General features: G+C 47.4%; 2 protein-coding genes across 2 annotated transcripts in view; one reads left to right on the forward strand and one right to left on the reverse strand.

The window, feature by feature from the left end:
- The window catches only part of SYN3 (synapsin III), a 494,630-nt gene that overhangs the window by 326,906 nt on the left and 140,654 nt on the right, over positions 1-27,070 (reverse strand). The gene's annotated exons all lie outside the window — the stretch shown is intronic.
- The window catches only part of TIMP3 (TIMP metallopeptidase inhibitor 3), a 62,374-nt gene that overhangs the window by 28,530 nt on the left and 6,774 nt on the right, over positions 1-27,070 (forward strand). Inside the window, exon 2 of the mRNA XM_033234018.1 lies at positions 19,791-19,873. Within this exon, the coding sequence (XP_033089909.1) occupies positions 19,791-19,873 (83 nt within the window). The remainder of the gene's footprint in view (positions 1-19,790; positions 19,874-27,070) is intronic.

The raw sequence follows: 27,070 nt of genomic DNA on the forward strand, positions 1-27,070 counted from the left end.
TTGAGAGGCTTCACCATGCACTCTGACATTTTTGGCCCAACCAAACTAGACCCCACCCTTGGGTAGAATGGGACCAAGACGCAACCCTGAAGGACTTAAGTGAGAAATGAGCATTTTCCAGTGACGCCTCCTCTCCCTGCCTCTTCCTGGGCCTCTCTCTGCACTGCTCTGGGGTGTTCACTGCACTTGGACTGATACCAGTCAATGTCCCTCGCTCCAACCTGACCTGAAACTGAAATGCTCCAAACAAGAGTAAGTGGGGCAGCCGACATTTCAAGAGGAGGAAGGTTGGCAGCCAGGCTGCTGTGAGCTTGCACGGCCCCATATGGGTCCCAGCTAGTACTTTGCATTTTCTTTTCTCTCTTCTTGGAACCCCTTCGTCCTTTTTCCCACTGCCCTCTAGCCTCTTCACTGCCTTGGGAAAGGGGGCCTCTCACAAAACAGTCATCACTGCTGCTGTTCGCTGAGTGTTTACTTTGCACCAGGCACTGTGCTAAGTACCTCAAGGGGAGTATCTCCCTTAATGCCTGCAACATCCTATAAGCCTTGTATGATTGCATCTCGCTTTTCAAGCTGAAAAGAAGTTAAATGCTTTGCCCGACAGTCTATAGCTAGGAGGAGCTGGAGCTGAGATTCAACCCCAGGTTCTCTGGTGCCCAAATCCTCATGTCTTTGCCCCATGTGCCCCTCTTTCACAGGAACAGAGCTTCAGCCAAATCCTGGAACGGAAGCTCTTGGGAAGCTGCCTGTGACCTTTCTTATTGTGTACCCTCAGCACAGGTCATGCACAGGCAGCTGGGAATAGATAGGCAAGTTAAAGGAATTCTCGTTGGAAAACACCAGAGGGATCCACAGCCCTCCCCTTCCCCGCCGCCCCCCAACTGCTGTGTGTCTGCCCCCACAGGGCCCTGGAATCCCACAGTTGTTTCCTGTACCCAGGCCTGGGGAACCAGCCAGTCACATGGACTGCGAGTGTATCCGCCTCACGCTTCTCTGCGGCCCCTGGCTTCTCCCAGTGGATTCCTCAAGGTGTTTCCTGCAAATCCTGCTGATGGTCTTTGCTGGCACGTAGCAAAATCCACCCAGAACACCGCGATCTGCTGGCCTCAGCCTGGATGGGGTTTTGTTTTTGTTTAGCCTTAAAAAAATGTGTGTGTGTGTGTTTTTCACTCCCCCCGCAACCAGGGGCACAGGGGTGGGGGAAGAGGAGAAAAATGAAGGTAAAAATATTGACAGAGTGAAAAGTATTGAATATTCCTTCTGTTTCGAAAACAGCAGCTTCCGTGGCTGGGATGCAGGCTGGCAAGGCTCAGGTTGGGCAGAGGTTGAAGTTGAGATCACGGGGCCAGCGTGGCACTTATGCCTGAAGCACGTGCTTCAGGAGGGTGTGGGAGCCTGAGGCAGAAGAGAGCTCCTTCCTGCTTTAAAAACACCTTTTTCTGAGGCTCTCAAAGAATGTTTGAAATCAGCCATCCAAGGAGCTCTGTCATTTTTAAGACGGAGGATGGGGCTGGATGGTGTCCCTGGAATTGAAGGGACCCAGAGGAGAGGTGAATTGTTTAAAGTTAACTCAGAACATGAGAGTGGGCTGATACCATCTGAAGAGTCTACTTGTCTGTGAGAGCTGTTTCAGCTACTTCGAAGCCAGATGATCAGGGCAGCAGGGCTGGATTTTCATCTTCATGGCTGTGCACATCTCCACTTGATATGTGGGGGTCGGGGTCGGGGGGCAGTAGAGCCTGGTCCCCATGGAGATGCTATCCTGGAAGCATTTTTATTACCAAGGATTAGCATATAATTGGAAGACTGAAGGCAGAAGCCCTCATCTTCTTGGCATTCTTTAGAATTCTTCTGTATGTAGATTTCAGAACAGGCAGAGCCAGAGCAAAAGACCTTACTTGGCATTAACACCACGATCCACCTGCCCCTCCCTGCCTGGCATTAATGTCCAGTGCTCTCCTAATGCACTCTAAGCTGTGAAGTTATCCCAGGTTTGTTTACATTGTTACTAATTTACCCTTGGCTGGACTGTCAGCCTGGAAAATGGGATGTCACTGTTCCCCACTACCTCCACCAAAAAAAGACAGTGGTGAATGAAGAAAACAGATTGTTGAGGGGCATTAAAATTGAGGCAAGGAGCTGAATAATGAGCCCTCCTCAGGGGCAAGCAGGACAGGCATGGCAGGCTGTCAGCATTGTCACAGATCAGCAATGTCCCACTAGTTAGCAAATGGGCCCCTCTCAGTTTGAATATGCAGCTGATAGACCAGGTGGGGTGATTAGGGGCCCACTCTGTACTTGTTTCTGTCCCCAGTTTTGGTAAGTGCAGATCATCCAGACAGATCCCAGGCCAAGAGAGAGGCTGAAGACAAAGCTAGAAGAGGCAGCTGAAGAATGCTAATGTCTTACTTAAGTTTGACTTTACAGAAATGTTATTTTTAGAACATAGCAAACAGGGAGCACGTGACAACTTGGACCATTACAATGAAGAGAAAGTGGAACACAAGGGAAATGCATGAGTTAGAAATATAAAGTGATCGGACTCTTAGATTCTAGGGTTAATTGGGACACTAGAATATGTCCGGTCCAACATGTTCATTTTGTACAATAAAAAACAAGGGCTCCAGGAGGAAATGATTTGTCAAACTCACATGGAAAATGAATGGAAAAAACCAGAAAGAGAATCTAGCTTCCAACTTCTGGCCCAGGGCTCCTCTTGCTATTCAATACTTTCTACGTAATAAGCCTGGGTTGTTTTTTTTTTTTTCCCAAAAAAACTATTGTACTTGGCCACCCAGATGAGTACATTTACTTAGTAGAGTAGGTAGAGTTATTTACTAAATCACATCAAAGTTGGGAGACAGAATCTGGTTTGAAAACCCTCGGGTATTTTATTTTATTTTATTTATTTTCTTTTCTTTTATTGTGATAATACTCAACATGAGATATACTTGCCCCTCTTTTTTTCTGAGATGGAGTCCCACTCTGTCACTCAGCTGGATTGCAGTGGCACGATATTGGCTCCCTGCAGTCTCAACTTCCTAGGCTCAAGTGATCCTTTTCCCTCAGCCTCCCAAGTAGCTGGGACTACAAGTACATACTACCATGCCCAGCTAATTTTTTTTCATATTTTTCATAGAGACAGGGTTTTACCTTGCTGCCCAGGCTGCTCTCAAGCTCCTGAGCTCAAGGGATTCACCTGTGTTGACCTCCCAAAGTCCTGAGATTATAGGCATGAGCCACTGCGCCCAGCAAGATCTACCTTTTTAACACATTTTTTTAACACTAGAAGTATTTAAATAGACGATGGCGAAGTCTCAAGCTGTCCTACCAGCAGTAAAAAGATTCCAAGTGGGGAAGGTGAACTCTCAACCTTGTATACTGATTAGTGGCAGAGTCATTGGCCCCCAGCAAGACTGAGATGGTCGAAGGACATGGGACCATGTCATAAGCAGGGAGACCATCCTAATCTATGAAAATATTTATCCTGGAGCTGATTTGGGAAACATGATCCTTCTTTTCAAATATCTTGTTTTTTTGTAAGCCCAAGATGTCACCTAGGGGGAGAAAGCCACAGGGAGGCAGTCCAAAGGAGAATTTTTTTTTACAGTCAAAAAAATGGCTTGACATGGAACAGGCTGACCTAGGTCAGAGATGGTTGCACACCGGGCAGTTTCACCTTGGGATGGGATTGTAGAAGAAATTCAAAGGAGCTTACACTGAGTGACCCTGAAGGTCCCACCCAACCTAAAGTCTGTGGCCTGTGAAATGTGCCCATGCCACTGTGCTATAGTTAAACGTGTCCTTCTGGAAGGCAGGCAGGACCCAGAGATGAAAAGTAGGGGCTCCCAATTCAGGCTGCCCGGACTGGCATGCTACGTCCACCACTTCCTCATGAGATGATCTGGGGAGAGTCAATTCTTCTTTACAGGCCTTGATTTCTAAAAGATGGGCTCATGACAACACTTACTTTATAGGGCCTTAGTGAGGCTCAAATGGGAAAATCCATGGAAAGCATTTAGCACTGATCATGCATGGAAAGCGCCTGATAGCTAATGGCACCTATTGTAACTAATAACAGTATTATAATTAGTATTGTAATCATTGACAATAGGATTTTTATAATTAGGGAAAGTGGGGAACTACCCACATGACCATCCTCCTGCTTTCTGTGTCAGTGTTTGACCAAATGTGTTCATCACTGGTATTCCCATTGCTTATCCTCCAAGAGCACTGGCATATAATGGAAAATGTATTCCAATTTGTTGCAGCCAGGAACATCTAGCAACAGGGGTTGGAGGTGTGCTTCACTACATGAGCCTACCCTTTTTTTTTTTTTTGAGATGGAGTCTCACTCTTGTCGCCCAGGCTGGAGTGCAGTGGTGCAGTGGCACAATCTCGGTTCACTGCAGCCTCCGCCTCCCAGGTTCAAGCCATTCTCCTGCCTCAGCCTCCCAAGTAGCTGGGATTACAGGCCTCCACCACCATGGCCAGCTAAATTTTTTTTTTTTTTTGTATTTTTAGTAGAGACGGGGTTCCACCATGTTGGTCAGGTTGGTCTCGAACTCCTGACCTCAGGTGATCAGCCTTGGCCTCCCAAAGTGCTGGGATTACAGGCATGAGCCACTGCACCCGGCTGAGCCCTCCTTTTGATAGGAGACTCCCATGGGCAGGCAGAGTCAGAAGTGTTACATGCGGCCACTGGTCACTTAGGCAAAACCCTGCCAGCTTTCAGATGTGCAGTGGAGGTGGCAGGGGGAAGTGGCTGGCGCTGTGTATGCTTTGCAGATACTTTGTGGTATGGCGATTGCTCTAGAGGACTCTAGTGTCCAGAAGCAGGCATGTGCAGTTTTTCATTACAGTCCTCCTTCAAAGAGTACAGCTGGCCCTATGCTTTGTGGGGAGAGGTGCCCTCCGGGTGGCCCATAAACCCAGAAAACAGGATTCCTATCTGGTACAGGATACCATCCTGGCACCTGGAGAGGGGTCTGCATGAGACCCAGAAATGACTGGATCCACAGCAGACCTAGTCTGTGGAACAGTCTTAAAGAATCCTCCATCCAAGCTTCTGTCACCCAGGGAACTGGACGTTCCCTTCGGTCACAATGAACTAGTGGCCTCTTCTTCTCTCCAGCCACAGTCTTTGCAGTCCTCAGCCACGTGACCTCCGACATGCCAGGCTTGGTCTGATTGCTGTGCCCTTGTTTGTGCTGTTTCCATTGCCTGGACCATCTTTCTTTTCTTTCCATGATCAAAACCCTATACATTCTTCTGAGTCAGCTCATGCAACGGAATTGGCATTGGAATGTTGCAGCTAATTGCACATACTGGGTGACAGAGTGCACAGTAGAGAAAGGCAGGGTGATAGATTCCTCTTAGGAAGCAATCAATAAGGGCCAAGATGGAAAAGATGTCTTATTTCACCCAGCAACTATTTACTGAGTACCTACTATGTTCCGGACACTGTGAGATGTTGCCGTTAGATACAGTGGTGAGCAAAGTAATTTCGGCAGAATTTAGTGAGTGTGTGGGGGCAGGGAAGAAAGAGGATGAGGCGTGATTCAAATGAATCTACAAACATACATACACACTAGGGCCCCTGAGAATACAAAACAGGGGTTCTGTTCTAGTCTCATGTTTGCAGGAGGTGGCTGGGGATGGCTTTATGTGAGGGAGTGTCCTTTGATTTTAAATGTGAAGTATGAGTGGCAGTTGATAGGTAATGGGGAGCAGAAGAGGGTGTCATGCAGATAGAATGGCATGTGCAAAGGCCCCAAGGCTTTGCAACTGAGAGCTTTAGACCAGGGCTGCCGATGAGACATCTAGAAAAGTATACTGTTCGCCCCTTGCCATTCTCTTTGGTGCAAAGGCCTGAGCTCCCTGTCCTCAAACCATGGGGCTTGAGGTCAGTTACTGGACTTCTCTCTTCCTGCCCTTTGTCTGCAAGCCAAGGTACCCTCAACCTGACCTTGAGAGCCCTGGGGCCCACCCAGTCTGTAAGTGGAGATTTGAATACAGACTTCACCAGTGGATGAGATTCTTAGACATTACAAGAGTTATGGGGAGTTAACTCCACCTCAAAGTTCTCACCATCTGTGACTTATACAAGCCCTTCTCTCCTAATTCAGACTTGGGAATTTTCCCTATCTCTGCATTTCCAATGCATTTGACTTGGTGGGGTGTTGCAGATTTGTTAATTGTTTAGTAGTAGAAAGAGGATGCGCTTTGCTGCTGGGCATATTTGGATTCCTAACTGTGTGACCTTTGACAAGTTTCTTAACGTTATATCCTGAGACTTGTTTTCTTTCTATGCTCAGTGGAAATAAAGCTACACATTTTGGGAGTTGGTTTTAAGAGTAAGATTGTACTGTTTGTAAAGTGTGTCTGTCTTGTTCACTTTTCTGTTTCTGCCACCTGACACACTGCCTGGCACATAGTAAGCACTCAATGAATATTTACTGAATGAATAAGAGGTTTAGGCACCGTGATTGCAGACAAGATGTTCACAGAATAGATGGTCTTTTCCTTCTTTATTGATGACTCCATCTCCCTGTCACACTTCAAGATCAGGGCAGGTGGTTCAGAAATAACAGAGATTGGCTTTATAGTTCTGCCATTACCCACTTTGACCAAAGAGGGCAGCAGTTAGCATTCTTTACTTATTTATTTTATTTAAAACGAAGGTTTCCTTAAAAGGACTTGGATCTTATCTGTAATCATTCCTCCGTACCCTCAGTGTTATTGATTCCTGATAATGGTCTTAGGGCTTGAAGACCTATGAATGGGCTCATTTTTCTCATACCTGTTTCTACCTGAGTGCCCACTACGTGAGTGACGTGGTTGTGAGCTGGCGGGGAGGTGCTGAGTGAGCCTGGGTAGGGGATACCTGCTACAGCAGGTGGGCCTTCCAAACGATGTCCCTGGGCGTCCACGACCTTCAAGCTTGTGGAACTTAAAGGTGAAGAAAGCCTACACTATTTTAAAAGCCACATGAAGGGTAAGTTATAGATGTACCAGGGTCTCCTTGGCATCTGTGCTGTGTAAACTCCAGGGACAGAGCAGCCATTGGCTCTTGTTCAAACCACAAGAAAGTCTCCTGCCCACTGCTGGTGCATTCTGGGAACAGATTTGCTGTCTGCAAAGGCTGCATCTGCAGGTCTGGTGTGCAAAGGAGGGTGGTCCTTTGGCTAACGGTGGACCTGCTCCTAGGCCTATGCCAGAGTCCCTCAGCTCTCCTAGCACACCAAATCCCAATAAGGAGAAAAATAAAATGCTATAGATGGCTCCTGAGAGGTTGCCAGCTGTTGGGGCTTCACGAATGCCCCGACCTGAAAGCTGGAAGTTCTGAGAACCGTTTGAGAGTATGGTATTTTTCCGGGCACTGCTTCAAAGGGGCTGTGGTTGAAGACCATGCTGCTATTCTGGTGGCCACTTGTGTGGGATAAAGTTTCCCATGGGCCCCCGTGGAGAGGCTGGACCACTCTCAGGGGATCGGGGGTGGTCTCAGTCCCCCTCACCGAGTGCACTTGCATGACACTGAGCAAGTCGGCGCCTCTGACCCCTGAGTGGGCTTGAGCTTTTGAGAGGTCGGTGTGCCCCCTTAAACTTGGTGTCTCCTCAGAGCACAGCACAGATGCCCAGCCAAAACACCCAGGGCGTTACACCACTCCAAGAGGTTAAAGGCTTGAAGGGAGAGAGGGTACAGAGAGAGACAGAAAAGCATGAAATATTAACTTTGAAGATTAGAAATGAAATGTGCACTGGAATGAGATCATTTGGGGGTCTGATGCAAAGACTCAGACTTGTTTCTAGGGGTTTCTTGGGGCTTCAGGGGCCTCCCATCAATGGACTGTTTGGGTGCCCATTTGGATACATGCAATCCTAAAGGCTATGAGCAGTGACAGAATGATAAGTCTTTATCACTAGCCTCAGGGAGAAGTCCACCTAATAAATGGCACTATCCCATGATGGAGCAAGACCCAACCGACCAAGCTGGGAATTATCGCCTACTGCAAGGCACCCCTGTACTTTGTTGAACTCTCTGTTTTCTGTCTCGCCAATGGGCCGGACTCTCCAGCCTCCAGGCCTCTGCCTCTGCTCCAGCCATGACCAGAAGATCCTTTCCTTTCTCTTTCTCTTAACTGTCTCTAGTGATTCTCTAATCCCAGCTCAGGCAGGATGTCGCCCTCCGGCACTTCCAGGCTGGCCAGATGTGTCTGCTGCATGCTCCTGTGGCTCCCTGGACTATAACTGCCTGTCTTCTTGTCTCACAAGAGTAAAATAAGGTTATTAAAGGTAGGAACTTTGTCTACCTGCTTATTACTGAATTCCCAAGACATGGCACAGGATCTGAGATGCTTCCTGAAATACTTGTGAATAAACAGCAGACAAGTGAATCAATGAATTTCAAGTATATTTGAGGAGAAGGAGGAGGGGGGTGGGCAAAATAAAACAAACAACTAACACTATGGCAGAGAGGGACACAGGACCTGGAGATGGGGCCTGAAGAAACAGTCTGCCACATATTTCCTGAGTGCTACCACAAGGAAGAGGGGCAGCTGGAGGCCGGAGGGCCTGCAGAGGAGCCAGCAGGTCTAGCAAGGAGTGCCTTGGGTGGAGACTCCTGGGGCTAATTTTGGTGTCACCACTGACTTCCTTAGGGTGCTGAGCCTTGGGTTCTTCGTGTGTTGGTAGCATTTGGGTGCTGTCCTCCCACAGACACATCAACAAGTTCATGGGGTTCTCCTGTAATAGGGTCCTGTGACTTGCCTCTTTTTGGAGGTCAGTCTTCAATATTTTGGAACAATGTCCGTATTCGGCCTCTCCAGATCACATTTTTACTCGTCCCTTCCTTTTCTGAGTAACCCTATGGAACAAGGACTCCTGACCCAGCGCTCCAAGAAGCCAAATACAAAACCATCCCCGTCTTCATTATTGTATTACCTTTGGTGCCCTCCCACAGCCTCATTCATTCATTCATTCAACATTTTTGGGAACCCTGGCCACAATCTAGGCTCTATGCCAGGTGTTGGAGTCCGAGATGCAGTCCCTGCCATCTGGTAATTAGTGATGCTAGTGAGTGTCCAAGGAACCAATCATTAAAGAAGAACACATGCTGGAAGAAAGAGAGGGAAACCAAGCAGAAGAGAGGTGGACTAGCTTGGCCTGGGGTGGACAGAAGGCTTCCTGGAGGAAGTGGCATTTCAGATGGGTGGGTCTTGCAGGAAGCCAAAGGTACAGGCAGATGCATGGGGAGGAAGTGATTCTCACCCAGGCAAGGGGCATCGTTAAGACAGGTTCATATAGTGATGGGGGCTGGAAGCTTTAGAGTGATAGCATTTGAGTTATGGTCCCAGCTCTGGAGAGCCATATATATGTCATCGAGCTATGCAGAATAGTCCTGTAGATACTGCAAACCCAAGGGAGGTGTAGGTGAGGATGTAAATAAGGGTTGTGGATCCCATTTGTTCCTGGGAGAATGTGAGGGACTTACGGAAGAAGGACTGTGTTTCCCACTGTCTATCCTTTGGGGCTTTGACATTTCCCACCTGACAGCCCTTTGCAGAGTAAAAGCCTCAGTGATTCTAATCATGCTTGGTGAACACTTTGGGGCAGTCGCCTCACTGGACCCTTAGAAACCCAGGTCACAGAAACACCATCACCATTCTGAGATTCAAAGTCCTCCCTCCCCAGGTAAGTCGGCCCTGAATCCAGGAATCAGCCAGCCCTGGGACTTTCGCTCTGTCCCAGGCCAAGGGATCTGTACCTTTCTCCCAAATTACTGGTGGCCCCAGGAAGAAATCAAGAGTGGCTGACTTTAAGCAGTTAGATTAAACATCAAATGCATTCATCTCAAGTCTAGCATATACCTATAAGGAGAGACTCCTCTTAAATTTTGTCATTTCATTGTGTAAAATTGAGGTCGCCCCTTAACACATGAACACTGGCATGGGATGCTAATTTTTGTGCTGTGTTCTTTTGGGTAATCTCAAAGTTCCAGGAAGCCTGACCTTCCTGAGCCTGTTTCCTTCCCTCCCCTCCGCGGCCCCTTCATTTCATCTGCAACAGACGTCAGCAGGGGCCCTGAGTGTTTCCCAGACCGCTCAAGCAGAAACCCATCCTGCTCACAAGGTGAGGAGAGCCAGGAGCTCACAAAGGCCCCTCCTCCTCTTCCCCGAGAGGTCCAGGACAGGGCATCCCCAGCACAGACCTGCCCTGGGGACCCCGGAACACAAGGCAGGCACTGAGAAACAGGAGTCTCTGGGCAGGGAGGTTTTCATATCCTCCGGGTTTAATAGCTTTCCCTGAGATGGAAACTTGGGTTGAAATGATTTGCAACTTTCCAGATTGTCTGAATGTGTGTCTTTGGGTTTATTTTTAGCCACAGGCGTTCATTTCTTGCCAAAAAAACCTGCTTAAATAAAACCAAGATTAATATTTTTACTTAACGGAAAGAGTTAGTCAGGACAGGCTTTGAACTGGGACTCCTTATCTTGATGGGGAGTGCATGTTAACGGTCTGGCCTTGGCTTTGACATCAACAAAAAAGGCCTTTGAAATGGACAAGAGAGAAGGGCCCTGGGGGACCGGGGTAGGATGCAGGAAGAGTCTATTTGTGGGACTTGTCTGAAGAGAGAGGAGAGTTACTCTTCACTCAGGCTGCTCGCCGCTCCCTACCCCCAGCCCCCAGCCCCCATGCTCTTGCAGTGGGGGGGGCGGGGGTCATCATCTTCCTGGAAAGGCGGGAGATCGGCTCTGGCTTTGCTCAGAGCCCGGCTGTGATTCTGCCTCGTTTCCAGCTGCTGTCCTTACCTCCCCCTACCCAGATCGGGTCCAGACTTCTGCCTCGTCTGGATTCAGATGCAGCAAACTGAGTCTCTTCTGCAGGATGGGGTGATGCTCAGATCTGATGTCATCTCCAGGGCGCTTCCCTGACACCCCTCCTCTGAGACGGACTTCATCTCCTCTTGGCTCTGTCCTGGCTTTCCATCCTTGCTTATATTGCTGAGCCTGCCTTAGTTGAGTATCATTGCCAGTCTCTCTTACCTCTAGCCCTTGAGTTCCTAGGAGCCTTATTTATCCCTGTATCCCTATATATGTCTAGCACTCAGGCACCTTCCTGGTTGCTGAACAGTTGTGTATCTGACCCTGTGAACCGAGAATTGCTATTATCCCCTTTTATTGAATAGGAGTCAGAAAAATTGGCCATTTGGCAGAGCTTGCACAGGAGTTATTTATCTGTTTTTAAATCACCCTTTGTGTGTGACACTTTGTACATGAAATCACACTTAGCTTCCCATATTCAGCAAATACATATGAGGTACCTGTTATGTGCCAGGCACTCTTCGGGCAGCTTTGGCTACAGCAATAGGTAAAGCAAAGAACCTGCTGCTCAGGGGAGGCTTACATTTTAATGGGGAGAGACGATCAGTAAAGAAGCAAGTTAATGCATAATGTCAGATGGTGGCCAGTGTCTGACGGAACACAGTGTGGGGAGCCAAGCGATTGTGAGGTGGGGGAGGAATGTGCATGGATCAGGATCAGGGATCAGGGATCAGGGAAGGTCCCCCGCCAAGTGAAGAAAGAGTGTTCCAGCGGAGGGAACTGCATGGTCAGAGACCCTGAGAGCATGTTTGGGTGCTAGGGTGTGCAGTGGAGCGAGCTGCAATTTCCTGAGATTAAGAAGGAAAATCTCAGGAAATTGACCCATGAGTTGGATGGGTCAAATTTGAGATGTTTTATTAGACTTGCAGGTATAAATGTAGACTAAATGTAGACTCTGGGATATGTAAGTAAAAAGGTCATCAGGGAGGGGAACAACATACACTGGAGCCTGCTGGTGGGCAGGGTAGGGGGAGGGAGAGCATTAGGAAAAATAGCTAATGCATGCTGGGCCTAATACCTAGGTGATGGGTTGACAGGTGTGCAGCAAACCACTATGGTACATGTTTACCTTTGTAACAAACCTGCACATCCTGCACATGTACCCCAGAACTTAAAATAAAAATATAATTTGTTTTTTAAGAAAAAAAGGTCATGAGAGTTCTAGGTTGGCGGTGGCAAAAGTGTGGGAGCTGTCAGTTGTGCAGATGGTGCTGAGACCCACAAGCTGGAAGAAAATAGCAGGACCAAGAACCTGCTCCTCGATGACTGGACTGAGCACCAAGAAGGTCATGGGTGACTTTGACAAGCCCTGCTTTGGAGAGGTTTGCGGGGAGGCTGCCTAGGTTATTGTAGGCACCCTTGGAGGCTGGTAATTATCACTCACAATTTATCTGCTGGGATGGGAAGTGACTTGACCAAGGTCGCACAGAAACAGGGCAGCAACTTCACCCAGACCCCACGCACTCCATGCCTGTTTTTCATTCCAGTACGCCGTGATCACTTCTCTAGTTTTCTTGATCTGTCCTTTCAGCTTCTGAGTCTTTCGGGAGGATTTTTTGGGGGGGTTGGGATTGCGGTGATCAATAGGCTGGTAATCAGAGGGACCCAGTCCAGGCAGGCCCTTCAGGCCTCTGCTTTTCATCCTTAGTTCCGAAGGCCCTTTCCTCTCACCTAGACATCATCAAATCATCCCCAAAGAGGCAGCAGATACCTGAGAAGGACCTTGAGAAGCATCACTGGAGGAAGGCTCTTAAGATCCTGGGGGGATGAGGGAATGCTGAATCACAAGAATCTTTTTTCCATTCCTCTTGCTGTTTTCCTGTGATTAGTAAATTTAAGAATCTACAAGTAATCACCATCAGCAATATAACAGTGTATCATTTGTCTAGCTTCAGGGTTACAAAGTACCTTTGTACGTATATATTGTCTCATTTAATTAATCAATCTAATTAACCTCAGACTTCCAGTGTTGGGAGAAACCTTAGGGAGCGTGTGGTTTTGTGGTTTCCAAGTTATTTGTTTTTATTCCATGAAAGCCTTGCTGGGGAGCACAAGAGTCTAAACAGATGATAGATACACTGTTATATTGCTGATGGCAATGACTTCTAGATTTTTATTACTAATCAGAGGACATGTGTTTGTGTAAGTGATTGGGAAGGGTTGCTGGTGGGTGATGTAAGGGATGTGGGGCTCACTGGGAGCTTATCAAGGGTCCTTCCTTTTAGGTATCAATCTTCTTCTCGGATCCTCTGCAGTGAAAGTGGGAGGTGCAGTAAAATTATGAACTATTTTGCAACCTGTGTGAATGTCATGTAAAGGTTTCTAGGTGGTCTGCTGTCTTGAGGACCTCCCTTTTTTTTTTTTTTTTTTTCACTAGGATGCAAAACTGCTTACAGGCTACCTGATCCTCATCTTCCACAGTTGGAAAGTAGGGACATGAATAGCCACAACAGTAGCCACCTCACCAGGTGGCCATGAGGACAGAGTTAAAGAACATGCGCACGTTGCTTGGCACGTAGGAGGCATTTGATAAATGGTAGTGGTTGTTATCAGTATGTTCTAGTTCCCTTCCTTCTCCTCTAGATTCACTGATGTGATGCTAAGCAAAGCAAGCAGTTTGTAGTTCTTGAATGGGTGAGCAGCTGGAAGAGTGAGAGAGCCCGGCTCTGCCCTCCTTGGGCAGGCTACATTGTGGAGTGTCCAAGGTGGGCAGGAAAAAGACTTGCTTGGCGGGCTCCGGGCCGACCTCCCTGTGGGTCCCTGACCTATTGCCTTTGCCGTGAGCACTCTGGCCTCAGCAAGGACCCTCCCTTTATCATCCTGTGGGAGATGATAAAATACACACAAAGGGGCTGTGAGACAGGCTGGGTGACAAGGATCCCTCTTTCCTCCTTTTTGGTGTGTTTTCATGGGGAGGGCATCATTCCAACACTTCCAGATCCCTCTTTTCCTCCAAGTCTAGGCCCAAGATGTGAGCCCATGGTCCAGGCTTTTCTTACATAGAGCCTGCCTGCTGGGGTCCCATCCAAAGAGCCCCTTCTCTGGGATTGACACTAACAGTGACTTCTGCTTTTGAAGAAATGCAGTCTACCGCTAGCCAGACATCCCTTACTTATTCTTGCTGTCCTTCTAAAAACCATGCCTTAAACCAGCAAAATCATTCCATGGGGCCTTTGGAGAGACAGGAATGGGTGTATGTGTGTGTGTGTGCGTGTGTGTGTGCACGTGCGTGTGTGTGCATACGTGTGTGTGTGCGCCTGTGTGTATGTGCGCACATGTGTGTGTGTGGTGGCAGTGGTATCTCACCTGCTAGATGGCATGAATCAACTCCTAAGTCATGGAGAGGATTTGTACTGCTCTTCCCTTGATGCTAGCATGGGCGGAACCCCGAGTACCAAGTTAGTACCCATTAATTAGTTAAGGGTCCTTGATCCCAGACCAGCCAAATGGGTAGCATTGTTGCTCAGCCTTCTAGCCCTCCAGTAGGAAAGTCCAACCACCAGATCGGGGAAGAAGGATCTGGATTTGGTTGACAATGGTTGGATGGGGGATAGAAACAGAGAGAGGGAAGACAACTCAAGGGTATCTTGCCCCACTCTGTTTATGCTGATGAACAGCACATGTGCAGTTTCTGGAGACGCACCAGTAAGCTTTTCTGGAAACTCAATCCCAATTGCCATTGGAAAATTGTTCTTTGTTCAAAACTTGTGCCACTGTGGTCTACATTGCTAGAGCCGGAGGTGGGGAAAGGCAGCATGAAGGTATATTTGTGGAAGAGGTGTGCCTTGTTTGCCTTGCTTTTGTAAGTTCTTACTAGCACTCTTGCCCAAACAAATATTCAAAGGAAGCAAAGACAGTTCAATAGAGATATCCCTTTATACCTGGCTCCTCAGGTGCACGATATATTCAAGAGGGCCCCATGTATATTTATAGATCAATGTGCCAATTATATAAGAACACACATCCTGGTTTCTTTGTAGATACTTTTACATTGAAATACTGCTTATTCCTTAATCAATCTCTTCCTTGTTTCCTCCTCCTCCTCCTCCTCCTCCTCCTCCTCCTCCTCCTTCTCCTCCTCCTCCTTCTTCTTCTCCTTCTTCTTCTTTTTTTTTTCTTCAGTGAGACAGAGTCTTGCTCTGTCACCTAGGCTGGAGTGCAATGGCATGATATAGCTCACTGTAGCCTCGAACTCCTGGGCTCAAGCAATCCTCCCACCTCAGCCTCCTGAGTAGCTGAGACTATGAGACTATGAATACATGGCACCATGCCTGGCTAATTTTTTAAATTTTTTATAATTTTCTATTTTTTATAGAGACAAGGTCTCACTGTGTTGCCCAGGCTGGTCTGAAACTCCTGAGCTCAAGTGATCCTCCTGCCTTGGCCTCCCAAAGTGGTGAGATTATAGGCATGTGCCACCACACCCAGCCTCTTCCTTGCTTCTTTTGACCACCAGACCCCTAGAAGCCCAGATTCTCTTCCTAAGAGCAAAGGAGATTCTAGAGAGACAAGAGAGGCTCAGAGGCTGAGATTCACGCTGAGCCTCACCTCTCCCTTCTCTGATTGGTGCTTCTGTACCTTGGAGACAAGTCCTCTAGCCATAAACTTTAAAAAAAATTTTTTTTTATTTGGAGTCTTGCTCTGTCGCCAGGCTAGAGTACAGTGGCGCAAGCTCGGCTCACTGCAACCTCTACCTCCTAGGTTCAAGTGATTCTCCTGCCTCAGCCTCCCAAGTAGCTGGGACTACAGGCAGCCCCAGGCCCAGCTAATTTTTGTATTTTAGTAGAGATGGGGTTTCACTGTGCTGGCCAGGATGGTCTCAATCTCTTGACCTCGTGATCTGCCCACCTCAGCCTCCCAAAGTGCTGGGATTACAGTGGTGAGCCTCCGCACCTGGCCAGCCATAAACTTTTAAACCTTATCTCCCCACTAGACTAACCATCAGTGGAAGCAAGAAATAGGACTTCTATTTCTTGTTGTCACCCTCACCAGCACCCAACCCAATGTTCCAGACACTAACCTAGTTCACGCCTGTGTTGGTTTGGCTGTTAGGGGGCACTGGGTAGACAGTGTAGGGGCCATACTTCAGCATGAATGGGAGTACAGACAACCTGTGTCCAGCCTGGCCCATCTGTAAAGCTGGCTTCCAGCCACCACAACAAGGTGGAAGGAATGGCTGGACATACTGCCAGCTACCAGTTTGAAAAGTGTCTTCTGTTATTGGAAAACCACAACCTTGCCCTACCCCACTTCCCTTGTTCCCTGTGGCCCCTGGGCCAGCGAATGCCTCAGGAGAACCCTGATTGCCAAACAGGAGAGTACAAAATAGCACGCATTTGAATTACAGAGGAGAAACTGGAGCAAATACAGACAGATTAATGCACAAACCAAATAGGTGGGTCTGGGGTTGGCCAGCAATTCTACTTTGGAAGGACTCTGAGAATCTATTTTGAGGGTAGAATGTAACTTAATTTTAGTTCAGTTTAGTGAAGTTTTGTTTTTGTAAGGAAAACACCGGTGTGGCCTCTTCACTGGGCCATCTCTGCCTCAGACTTTTGGAACCATGACTGTGATCTTGTTTGGCTGGCCTTGGTAGGCCATTCTTGGGTTATACATGGGTGATAAGGTGGGATGGGTACAAGTGATGGAGTAGGCACTCCTGGCCCCCAAATACCTCCTACACTTGTTCTGACTACTCCCATCTGTGCTTCTCCACCTCTCCCTGAAGTTCTGTAAGGTTAGAATATTTTTATGAGATTGCCTTTCTTCTCATCCTAGGGAGAACTCCCAGGCTTTAGCTTATAGTGTATGTTAGAAGTCTGAAGATGGTATGCCCTCAGATGGAAAAAAAAATAGACATCACGATAGTAGTGATAATGCTAATAACAGTGGTCGCAAACACATGAGGTTTGGGATGGACTACACACTGTTCTCGGTGCTTGTATTAATACGACCCTCACAGCAACTTTATGAGGCATTGTTGTCATCATTCCCATCTTACAGATGGGAAGCCAAGGCATAGAGAGGTTTAGCAACTTTCTGAAGGTCACCCAGCAGCAGGGCTGGGATTTGAACCCTGGCTATCAGGCTCCAGAGACCAGGCTCTTTAATGCAATGCTATGTAGCTGGTCCAATCGTAATAAGCAAGTCACTTGTAAGCCACATGAGAGGCACTGGGCTAAGAAAGCCAGAGAGATTTAAGAGGAAAGAGCCCCAGAGAGATCAAACAGTAATGGTGGAACCCAAACTCCAATGCAGCTTCCTCACTATGAAAATGTATTCTTTTCACTAAACTATCCTCAGATGAAAAGGTTCCAAGCTCAGGCCATTTGGGGTAAGGAAGGAGTTGGCTGGTTGTATGTGCAGAAGCTTCCAGCAGTACCTAGCTTTATGGGGCAGGTCTGCTTGTGACATCTTCTGTCTAAATCAAGTCAAGCCATTTTTGAACCAGGATGTTGCTATTTAAAGGAATCCCTTTTGCCTTGCCCCTCCCAACCCCACAGCTAAGACTCACTCCCTTGTTTACCTTCTGTGTTAATGAAGCAGAGAAGATGGGTCCAAATCACTTCAGGAAGAATCAGTGGTAAAGGCTGGCAGACATGCCTCTGCCAGGAGGTGAAGCCGTTATAACCTGCCTGTGAGAGTTAATATGGAGGAAACAGTCCCCAGGGCCTCTGGAAGGCTGGCTTGTCGCCGAGAATGCTACCGCAATGTTAGACGCCGAGAATGCTACCGCAATGTTAGAAACAGAGGTGGATGCAGGATCTTGAGAGACATTGGCCTGGGATCTTGCCAACCTCTCGTTTTTACAGCAGACTTGGAAACAACCACTCGCCTCCTCCTAATTTGAGCTGCCTCCACTAAATTGCTCACTTTGCCAATGACTCTGTGTATTGCCATCCCTGGCAGGGAAGGTCTGAAGGGGCCATTGATTCATCTGAACCCTGACTTGATGTCTGACTGGAAGGGTAGGATCCAAGCTCATTTGGAAAGAAACAAGACAGAATCCAGTAGGGATGAAGAATCAGTTCTTAGTAAAGATCTGTTTAAAAACAGATACTGGAGTCAAAGAACTGGGATACATAGTGGAGCATCCACAATGAGGAAGGATAATGGAGCTACCAGAATGTGTGTGTGTGTGTGTGTGTGTGTGTGTGTGTGTGTGTGTAGGGTATTTTACTTAAGCATTTATTGAGTATCTACTCCTTTTGGGGCTAAGTGCAACTTGAGATAAGAAAGAATGATAGGATCTCAGGTCTGAAAGAGTTCAATTTGTAATTCAAAGTATGACTGCATAAGCAAGCCCCATTCCAAATTCCTGTTGAGGTCTTAGCATGGAAGTATCCAGCACCCCCATCGTAACCCCTGACAGAGGCACTCTCTGCCCTGATGGCAGGCCCCTCGCCTTTTGTTGCTGGTTCTTATTATTAGATGATTTTTTTTCTTTGATTGAGCCAATGAATGTTACTCTCAGCAATTTCCAGTTTTTGTATTCAAGACCTGTCCATTTGCTCCTCCATGTGCTGATTTTACAAATACCTGTAGACAGCTCTTGGGTGCTTCTTTTTCACACAAAGTAGAAAGAGAAACACAACCTTGTAGAATCTAAAAGTCAAGTCCTCTCTTCTTTGTGTTCCCAGGGTATGTGGTAAATGCCTCTCTTTCAGCCCTCGACCCACTGGGTGTAACTACTTTTGTGCTCATAGTTAACTAATATCTACTGGGTAACTCCTTTCTGCCAGACACTGTAGTGGCAAATTTCATAAGATTTTTTGTTCAATCCTGATTCCAATTCCCTGATGTAAGGAGAGTTATACCCTCTTTATAGATGAGAAAATTGAGGTTCAGAAAGAGGAAGTGGTTTCACTTCTTGGTCAGTTTCCTTATCTAGATAATGCGGATGCTAATATTGCCCTTGTAAGGCAGTTAAGAGAAGTAAATAAGTGAAATGTACATGGCACATAGTAGGTGTGCAATAAATGGGAGCTGTTTTCATTGGAGCAGTCCTTCCATGGTTAGCCCATTTCATTTTTGGTGATGATTTAATGATGATGATGATGATATTAATAACATTTGTCTAGTGCAAACTATGTTCAAGACAGTGTCAAATTCATCATCTTGACTAATCCCTTCAATTCAGGAGATTGGTATCATTACGATTCCTGTTTTATAGAAGATGAGGCCAGAAACAAAGTCATTTACTTGCCTACAGTCCCAATATCCATAAATATCAGAGCTGAGATTGGAACAGTTCTGTCTGGCTCCTGAGCCCCCACTCCCAATTGCTCCTTCTTCTACCACATCCCCACAGAGCTTAGACTCTATTGCATCCCTTGCTATCCAAGCACTGGATACCAAGGGCTCAACCAGAATGCTAACGGGGGGCACTGTAGGAAGCTGGGGTGCACCACAACCCTGTGGACATATCAAGATGTGGCGAATTAATGCATGCAAAGGAAGAGCCCCAAACGAGGTGGTTAGAAAGGAGTCCTAGTGGAAAGAGAACAACTCTGGGAGACCACGGCATTGTCAGATGGACAATGAGGGGGGACAACGGCTCTAACAGGAGAAGTAGATTTTAGATGATGGTGAAGTCACAAAGTCAAGAAAATCCCCAGGGTCAGGGCGGGGCCAGGGGATGACTATAGCCTAGGAAGTTCTGGAGCTGGCAGTTGTGAACATGTGGGGTAATTAACTTGAATGGTGGCTGCTTCTTTTTCCTCCAACCTCCCTCTCACCCCAGGGAATTCCCACTCTTATAAACACAATCATCTATTCCAGTTGGCTCCAAGGTAAGAGAGCAATTCCAGGCTCCACGGAGGCTAACATGCCCGCCCTGAGATGCTGTTCCTGATGTGGTTCAGGCCTTCCTAACCTCTTACTGTCTCCTCCTTGCTGTCTCTGCAGTGATCCGGGCCAAGGTGGTGGGGAAGAAGCTGGTAAAGGAGGGGCCCTTCGGCACGCTGGTCTACACCATCAAGCAGATGAAGGTAGGTAATGTCATCAGTCTGGCTCCAGGAAGGTTTCTGGGTTTTTGCCAGAAGAGTCCTGGCTGAGGGAGGCAAAATGGGTTGGAACTGGGGTGTGTGTCTAAGCACCAGCCAGACACAGCCCTTGTGCCTGCTGGAGAGGGAGCTGCTAAGGCAGCAGAAAGGGATGGGTAGAGAGGGGGCATGGGGCTGCCTCATCCAAGAGCCCATGCAGGCGGAGTCACTCCAAGGCACTTGTTAGGAGGCTGAGCTCTGGAGCCAGATGGCAGATAGCCTTGTTAGCTGGTAACCATGAGACCTTGGTCAAGTCACTGCCCCTCTCTGGGCTTTAATATTCCCAATTGTGAAATGAGGGGGTTGGACTAGATCATCTCAATGGACTCTTCCGAGCTCTGACTATCCGGGATTCCACAGTGCTTACAGGTCTCATTCGGCCACTGAGGTTACAGCTTAACTCAAATCTTTACACGGAAACTGTGCTGATAACAGGAACCTCATCCCAAGGCAGGAACTTCATCTTCTTTCCCTATTTTCCCAGCTGATTGTCTTCTTGCATCCTAGATAGTTAGCAATGTTTGCTAAACATATTCTTATCATTAAACATATTACTGAGGATACGAACATCAGGAAGCATAGGAAGGAGGTATGCCTTAAGAAAAAGAACACCAGATTTGAAATCTAGAGAACCTGCTCCTAGTCTCAGCTCTACTCCTAAACAGCCTGCTTACCTTGGGCTTGTCCCTTTTCCTGGGCCGCAGTTTTACCACCTCTTAACAGTGTGGGGTCAGGCTTGGTGCTCCTAACATCCTCTCTAGCTCAGGCATTCTAAGTATCCTGGGATGCGGGCCGTGTTACTTGTAAGGAGGAGCGGGTGGTATACAATGGAAGGGTGTACTGGTGATTGCCTTAGCACAGAAGACTGGGGCTTCACCTTGAATAACTCAGCAACTGATTCATCACCCCATCTTTGTAAGCACCTCTCTACATGCAGAGCTCCCAGCCAGGAGCCAGGGAAGCCGTGAGGAAGATACAGTTTCCATCTTTAGGAACTAGAGTCAGGTTGGGAGAGAAGAGGCATGTATGTGTGTGACTCATCAGAAGTTCAATGTGGGGTGTGCTGAGGTCCACAGGAACTGTCCAGCCCTTTAACTTATTGCTCATATTTGCATCCATAGCAATTAGGGTAGGACCTGGCATGCAAAAGTGACTTGGTGAATGCTTACCCATCTAATACGGGCATGAGGGTGAGACCCCATAGGCCTGGAAACTCCCCAGAGGAGACAAGCCGCAATGTCCAGGTAGAAGGGAGTGGGGCAGTGACACAGCCCATGGTGGTACCCAACCATCCCCGATGCCAACCTCCAGGCTTCCTTATTCCTGTGTCCTGAGGCCTGTGGCTGGATGTACTAATTTTGTGGAACCTGTTGCTTTGGATTCAATTTTGCAAACATCCACAGCCTTCTGGTTATGTAATGTCCAGAGTCAGCCCTGGCCAGTTGCCCTTGGCTGCCTAAGCTTGGTCATGAGACCAGTTTATGTCTTCAGACAGCCCTGGGGAGAGAAGAATGGGCGGGGGTGGGGAACCAGCAAGAGCAACAACAACCCAAAAAACCCACTTTGCAACCTCTGGCAGTCAGCGCGGGAATGCCAAAGCATATTAGACCAAAGCAGAGGTTCAGAGAACACACGAACCTGCCTGGTCTGGAACAATCCTCATTACGAGACACTTGGTGATCAGCAGAGAGCTGAGAGGGAAATCGCTGGGAGGCAGCAGTTCCTAAGCCTGCCTGCTTTCCTTCCTATCATCAGGGCCTGGAGACCAGGGTGACCAGAGGGCCTTCCTGTGGGCAGAATGTCCCATTTCCCCTTGCTGGTGTCAGACCAGCCAGACCCCAGGTCTGTCTAGAAACCAAACATTTGCTAGCTCATCAGTTTCAGAAGACACACTCCCACTCCCAGTCTGGTGGGCTTAGGCTTTCCGTTCACCATCCTTCATCTGAGATCATGAATCATGTTGCTGGAATTAGACGTAAGGTCCCTCGTCTCACTTCTGACAGAGGCGCAAAGGGGAAATGACTTAACCAGAGTGAAGCATTTAATTAAGGGCTGATCTGATCCCCAAGCTGAGGCATCGGAATCTCTTCCCAATCCTGTGTTCTTTATGTGACTCCCAATCTCCCTGCCATCTTACTTTAGTCATCAGTCACCATCTCATGCCTTTTATTCACTCTGACCCTCCCACAGCTGGGTATCATGATCCATAGAACTGGTCAGTACCCTTCTATCCAGAGATGCCACTGGAATCTGCCTATTTCTAGGTACCAGCTTACAAGTCAGAGAAGACACAGGCTAGAGGTAGAAGTAATAAATAGTCCATCCATCCATCCTTTCATGCTTCCCTCCCACCCTCTCTCTGTGCTTAGTACTGTGCTATGAGCTGGGGATACAAAGATAAAACACTGCTTACAATTACAAGACTCTGCATCAGTAACATTTACTGAGCAATTGCTTTGTACCAGGCATTCTGCTAGGTCTTTGCATAGATCAGTCCTTATACTAACACTGTAAAATAGATAACACCTTGTCCTCTGTTTGACAGGTGAGGCAACGGAGACCTGGGAGGTCATATAACAGTTAAGATCACACAGCTACAAAATGGCAAACCTGAGCAAAACTATAGGGTCTTTGCCTATAAGGAGATAATAATACAGTATGGAGCAGCAGGCTGATTCATCATTCCTACCTGTTTTGGGGGATATAAATGCCTACTCCGTATGTATTTAGTTCCCAGGGAAACGAAGTCAGCTTGGGTTTGTTGGTTTATCATCCAGCAGTGTAGGGCTAGACTTGTAATATCCTGCAAAGGATGTATCAGAAAAATCTTTGTAGGAGGGAAGGGGGAGGCCAGAGAGGCAAGCCTGCATGAGTTTGGCACTGGTCCCTGGGAGGCTTTGTTCTAGCGGATTAGAGAGTTTACCCTAGAGAGTCAGAAGGGGTGAGCAAGGGCTCCCTTAGAGCAGTACTAAAGAACTTGGAGAACCTGAGACTCGGAGCTGCCCTGTCTGACCCCTCTCTACTCTCACTGATGAAGGGTAGGCAGACCTTCTTCCGTCTGCTAACTCTGGAGCCTCTGACCCATCTCTCAGGAACGCTTCAGTACGCAGAGACCTGCGATGTGTTTGTGTGTGTTTGTGTGTGTGTGTGTGTGTGTGTGTGTGTGTGTGTGCGCGCGCGCGCGCGCGCGCAAGGGTGTTAGAATGTTGAGAGAGCTTATTGCAATCCCAAACTTGGAAATTAGCTGGGGCTGAGGCCCTGGGCTGTGGGGTGAAGGTGAAAGTTTCCAGAACTGGCTGCTCTAAGCTGTGGGGACCTTATCTCCCATCAGGATCATGAGAAACTGATTCACTGTGCTAGGAGTTATTGTTTGTGTAGTGGAGACACGCTCTCTGGCTGGCTGCAGGGGGACAGAACGTGGGGGACATTATGTCCCAGCTGGTCCTGGGAGGGTCCCATGGGGAGCCCCGCTGGTCATGTGCTTTGCATGTCCTGACTGTAGGCAGAGCAGACCTCCGGGGACTTCCTTCCTTTAGTGGTTTGTCTAACCAAATGAGCAATAGCAGGGTCTCGCCTTTGAAGCTCCAGCTGGAAGCATCTTTGACCCCCAGCCCGCAGGGAACCATTCTTCTTGCAATGCCTGTGGCTCTTCCTGGCTTAGGACTCTCATCCAGCCCTCTGCAGAGACTGGCTCCATTTCCACATTCTCTGCCTGTCCTGCTAGACAAATTGCTGTGTAGAGAAAGATCATGCCCCCGATAGCTTGGTCGGTCTGTAAATAAGAAGTTGTGGGTTTAAATGAGTCCATGATGTACGCCAGCATCCAGAACAGTGTTGATCTCTGGTAGGCATGCAAGACATAGTTGGCATCATTGTAGCAACTCATGCTGTCAATGTAGAATGAAGGCCAGACATTTCATAAGAAATATGCAAATGACCCCAGACTCAGAAACTTCTTTTTTACTTTATTTGTCCCTTCCCTCCAAGGGAAGCTAACATCTTGGAACTTTGTATAGACGCTACTTGTGTAGCTGCTACCAAGAAGAGGGGCCTAGAGGCATGCAGAACCCAGCCGAAAAAGAACCACCCACTTATGTCTGAAGTTCTAAACCAGCTTTAACTACTCTTGTTAAGAGCTGAGGAAGGGACTTAGGAGGAAGGGGACCAAACTCGTTCCTCCTCTCCTTACGAATTTCAGTATAACTTGTTCTAAGCTAACTTTTATTGAATGTTGTGGGCTGACTGCTATTCTAAGTCATTTGCTTCTCTCAAACACCCTAAGAAGTAAGTGCTTTGACCCATTTTACAGATGAAAAAACTGAGGCCCAAAGAGGTTAAGTAACTTTTCAAGTGGCGAATAGGTGGCAGAGAAGATTCAAGATTCAACCTCTGGCTGTCAGCCTCCAAAACCTGAATTTACCACTGATCTCCATGGCATTGGTTTGGATTAGATTACCTTTAACATCTTTTCCAACTTTGAGATTCTAGGATTCTCTGATGTCAGGACATTAGAAATCTATTATGACTCTCCTAAATCTGTCAAGCCAATTCTAGATCTCTACGATTACAGACATGATACTTTTAGAATCAATATTTAAATCAAGGTAGGATTATTATACAGAAAACACAACTGAGTAGAATTTACCTTTGCCATGTTGTTCTTTTCAGAATTGAACCTAAAACACAGCACTATGTTTGTCAGAGCCAGTCATTTGTAATGTATCAGAATTTCAACTCTAGGCAAGTGCTAGGAGTTAAAATGCAGGTTCCTTCAAACTTCCAAGTAGCTGCAAAGCCAAGCTGATTTCGATGAGTTTAGTTCTTTTTTTTATTTTTATTTTTTATTTATTTATTTTTTTTTTTTGAGGCGGAGTCTCGCTCTGTCGCCCGGACTGGAGTGCAGTGGCCGGATCTCAGCTCACTGCAAGCTCCGCCTTCCGGGTTTCCGCCATTCTCCTGCCTCAGCCTCCCGAGTAGCTGGGACTACAGGCGCCCGCCACCTCGCCCGGCTAGTTTTTGTATTTTTTTAGTAGAGACGGGGTTTCACCGTATTAGCCAGGATGGTCTCGATCTCCTGACCTCGTGATCCGCCCGTCTCGGCCTCCCAAAGTGCTGGGATTACAGGCTTGAGCCACCGCGCCCGGCCCGATGAGTTTAGTTCTTACTGAGCAGTTCAAGTGACCAGACTGTAACCAGGGGCTTCATTCTCTCACTCACGAAGCACTAGGGCAGTCAAGGGGAAAGATTGACGCAGAAGGAATGAGGTTCCCATGGGCTGGGTCCAAAAGACCTAGAGCGAGTGCTTAGTTGAAACATTTGCCAAAACCTCAAGGAACACCCACACAAAAATAAGAAGTTGCTCGGCACAGAAGTCAGGGTAGGGGATGTTCTTCGAAGGCCACACTCCATGGCAGGCATACAGCAGCATGCTTAAACATGGTTCCTGTTAAGGCTAGAGAGGCACCATTCACATAGAAGAAGTCATCATCGTGACTCTACCCACCCCGCGCCCCCACCGCATAATTGAATGCTGAGTGCAGAGGGCATTTCTTCCAGCACTTGGCTGCATTTCTGTGCTCAGTTGGCAAGCCTTGGGGGAAAAGAGGGGTTCAGAAGGAAGACCATCTGAGTCCATCAGAACAATGTGTGCTTTTAACAAGGCAGGGGCGCCCAAACTCAGTAGGTCCAACAGACCAAGTTATGCCGTGAAGGTCTTGTGGACCACCTACCCCCGCCAACCAGTCACCACTTAAAAGATGAAAAAACGCCAGTTCACAGGCCAAATGGGAGGCATTTAGAAGAGACACCAATGAAGTGATGTCTGGCTTTGTATTAATTACTGTAAGTAAATTAATAACACATGCCAGGAAGTAAAGTAGAGGCATTTTCCTATTATAAACCCTTGGGACAAGCCCAGAGACCACCAGTGGTCCAGGGCTTGTGTACTCTGAGAACTGAGGGGATAACAGAATTGTGCAACACCTTAGTGCCCCACCCCACCCTTACCAGATCCCACAGTTCACAGCATCGCCTTGGCACACTGAGCCTCTATAATACTCATGGACTTGACCTGGAATCACAAAGAGGACTCAGCTTCTGCTGCATTCAGACACCCCAGTGACTCTGAGCACACGCTGATGAAGGAGGCACAGTGGCCATAAATGCAAATAGCATTTGCCTGCTTCTGGGGACCTTGGTCATAGGCTTCTGAGGCTTCCTGGGAGCCAGTCTAAGATAATGGGTAAGAGTATGGACTCTGAAGGCAAATTCCCCTGCTTGGAATCCTAGCTTTGCCATTTCCCAACTGTGTGGCCTTAACAAGCTACTTAGCCTGCTCGTGACTCAGGCTCCTAATCTATAAAATGGGCATACTAGTTTCTACCTCATAGGGTTGTCACGGTGATTCGCGGGCTAATATTAATGGAGATTTCTCAACCTCAGTATCACTGACATTTGGGACCAGATAATTTTTTGTTCTGGGGCTGTCCTGAGTACTGCGGGATGTTTAGCAACCTCCCTACCCTCTACTAACTGTTGTGACAACCAAAAATGTCTCCAGACATTGCCAAATGTCCCAAATATTTCCTAGGGGGGCAAAATTGCCTCCAGTTGAGAACCACTGTATTAGATTATGTCGTAGATACAAATAGCCAAATATCAGCAATTTCATGTGGTTCAATCTAATAATTATAAAGTGTTCAACAGTTAAAAATCTTTGAACTTTGTAGATATGTTTATGTGCTTCATCTGGGATAAAGGATCCCAATGCTTTCATCAGACACTCAGAAGAATAAAAAACATAGAGAATTTCTAGCCTGAATTCAACGTTCACCAGCCAAATAGAATTTCTATAAAGTGGGGTTTGTAATACATCCCTCCCAAGGCTCTTTTAAGGATACTGCAAGGGGAATGTGAGTGAGAATGTTTTTGTGGGCTGGAGAATCTCACAGAGATATCATGAGAATGCTGGCTGAATTCATGGGACTCAGGTCCTGAGGTTGACAAAGAAAAAGTACCCTTGTCACAGCTACTTCTCTGGATTTCTGAAAAGGTGCTGGGATGTGAGACATGTGTAGCTTAAGGAGTGTTGTGGGCCAGTTGGAATGGGGGGTGTGGCTGGCTGCACAGGAAGGTTTCTCTGGG

The sequence above is a fragment of the Trachypithecus francoisi genome, unplaced genomic scaffold, assembly GCF_009764315.1.
Source record: "Trachypithecus francoisi isolate TF-2019V2 unplaced genomic scaffold, Tfra_2.0 Lachesis_group14, whole genome shotgun sequence".
NCBI lineage: Eukaryota > Metazoa > Chordata > Mammalia > Primates > Cercopithecidae > Trachypithecus > Trachypithecus francoisi.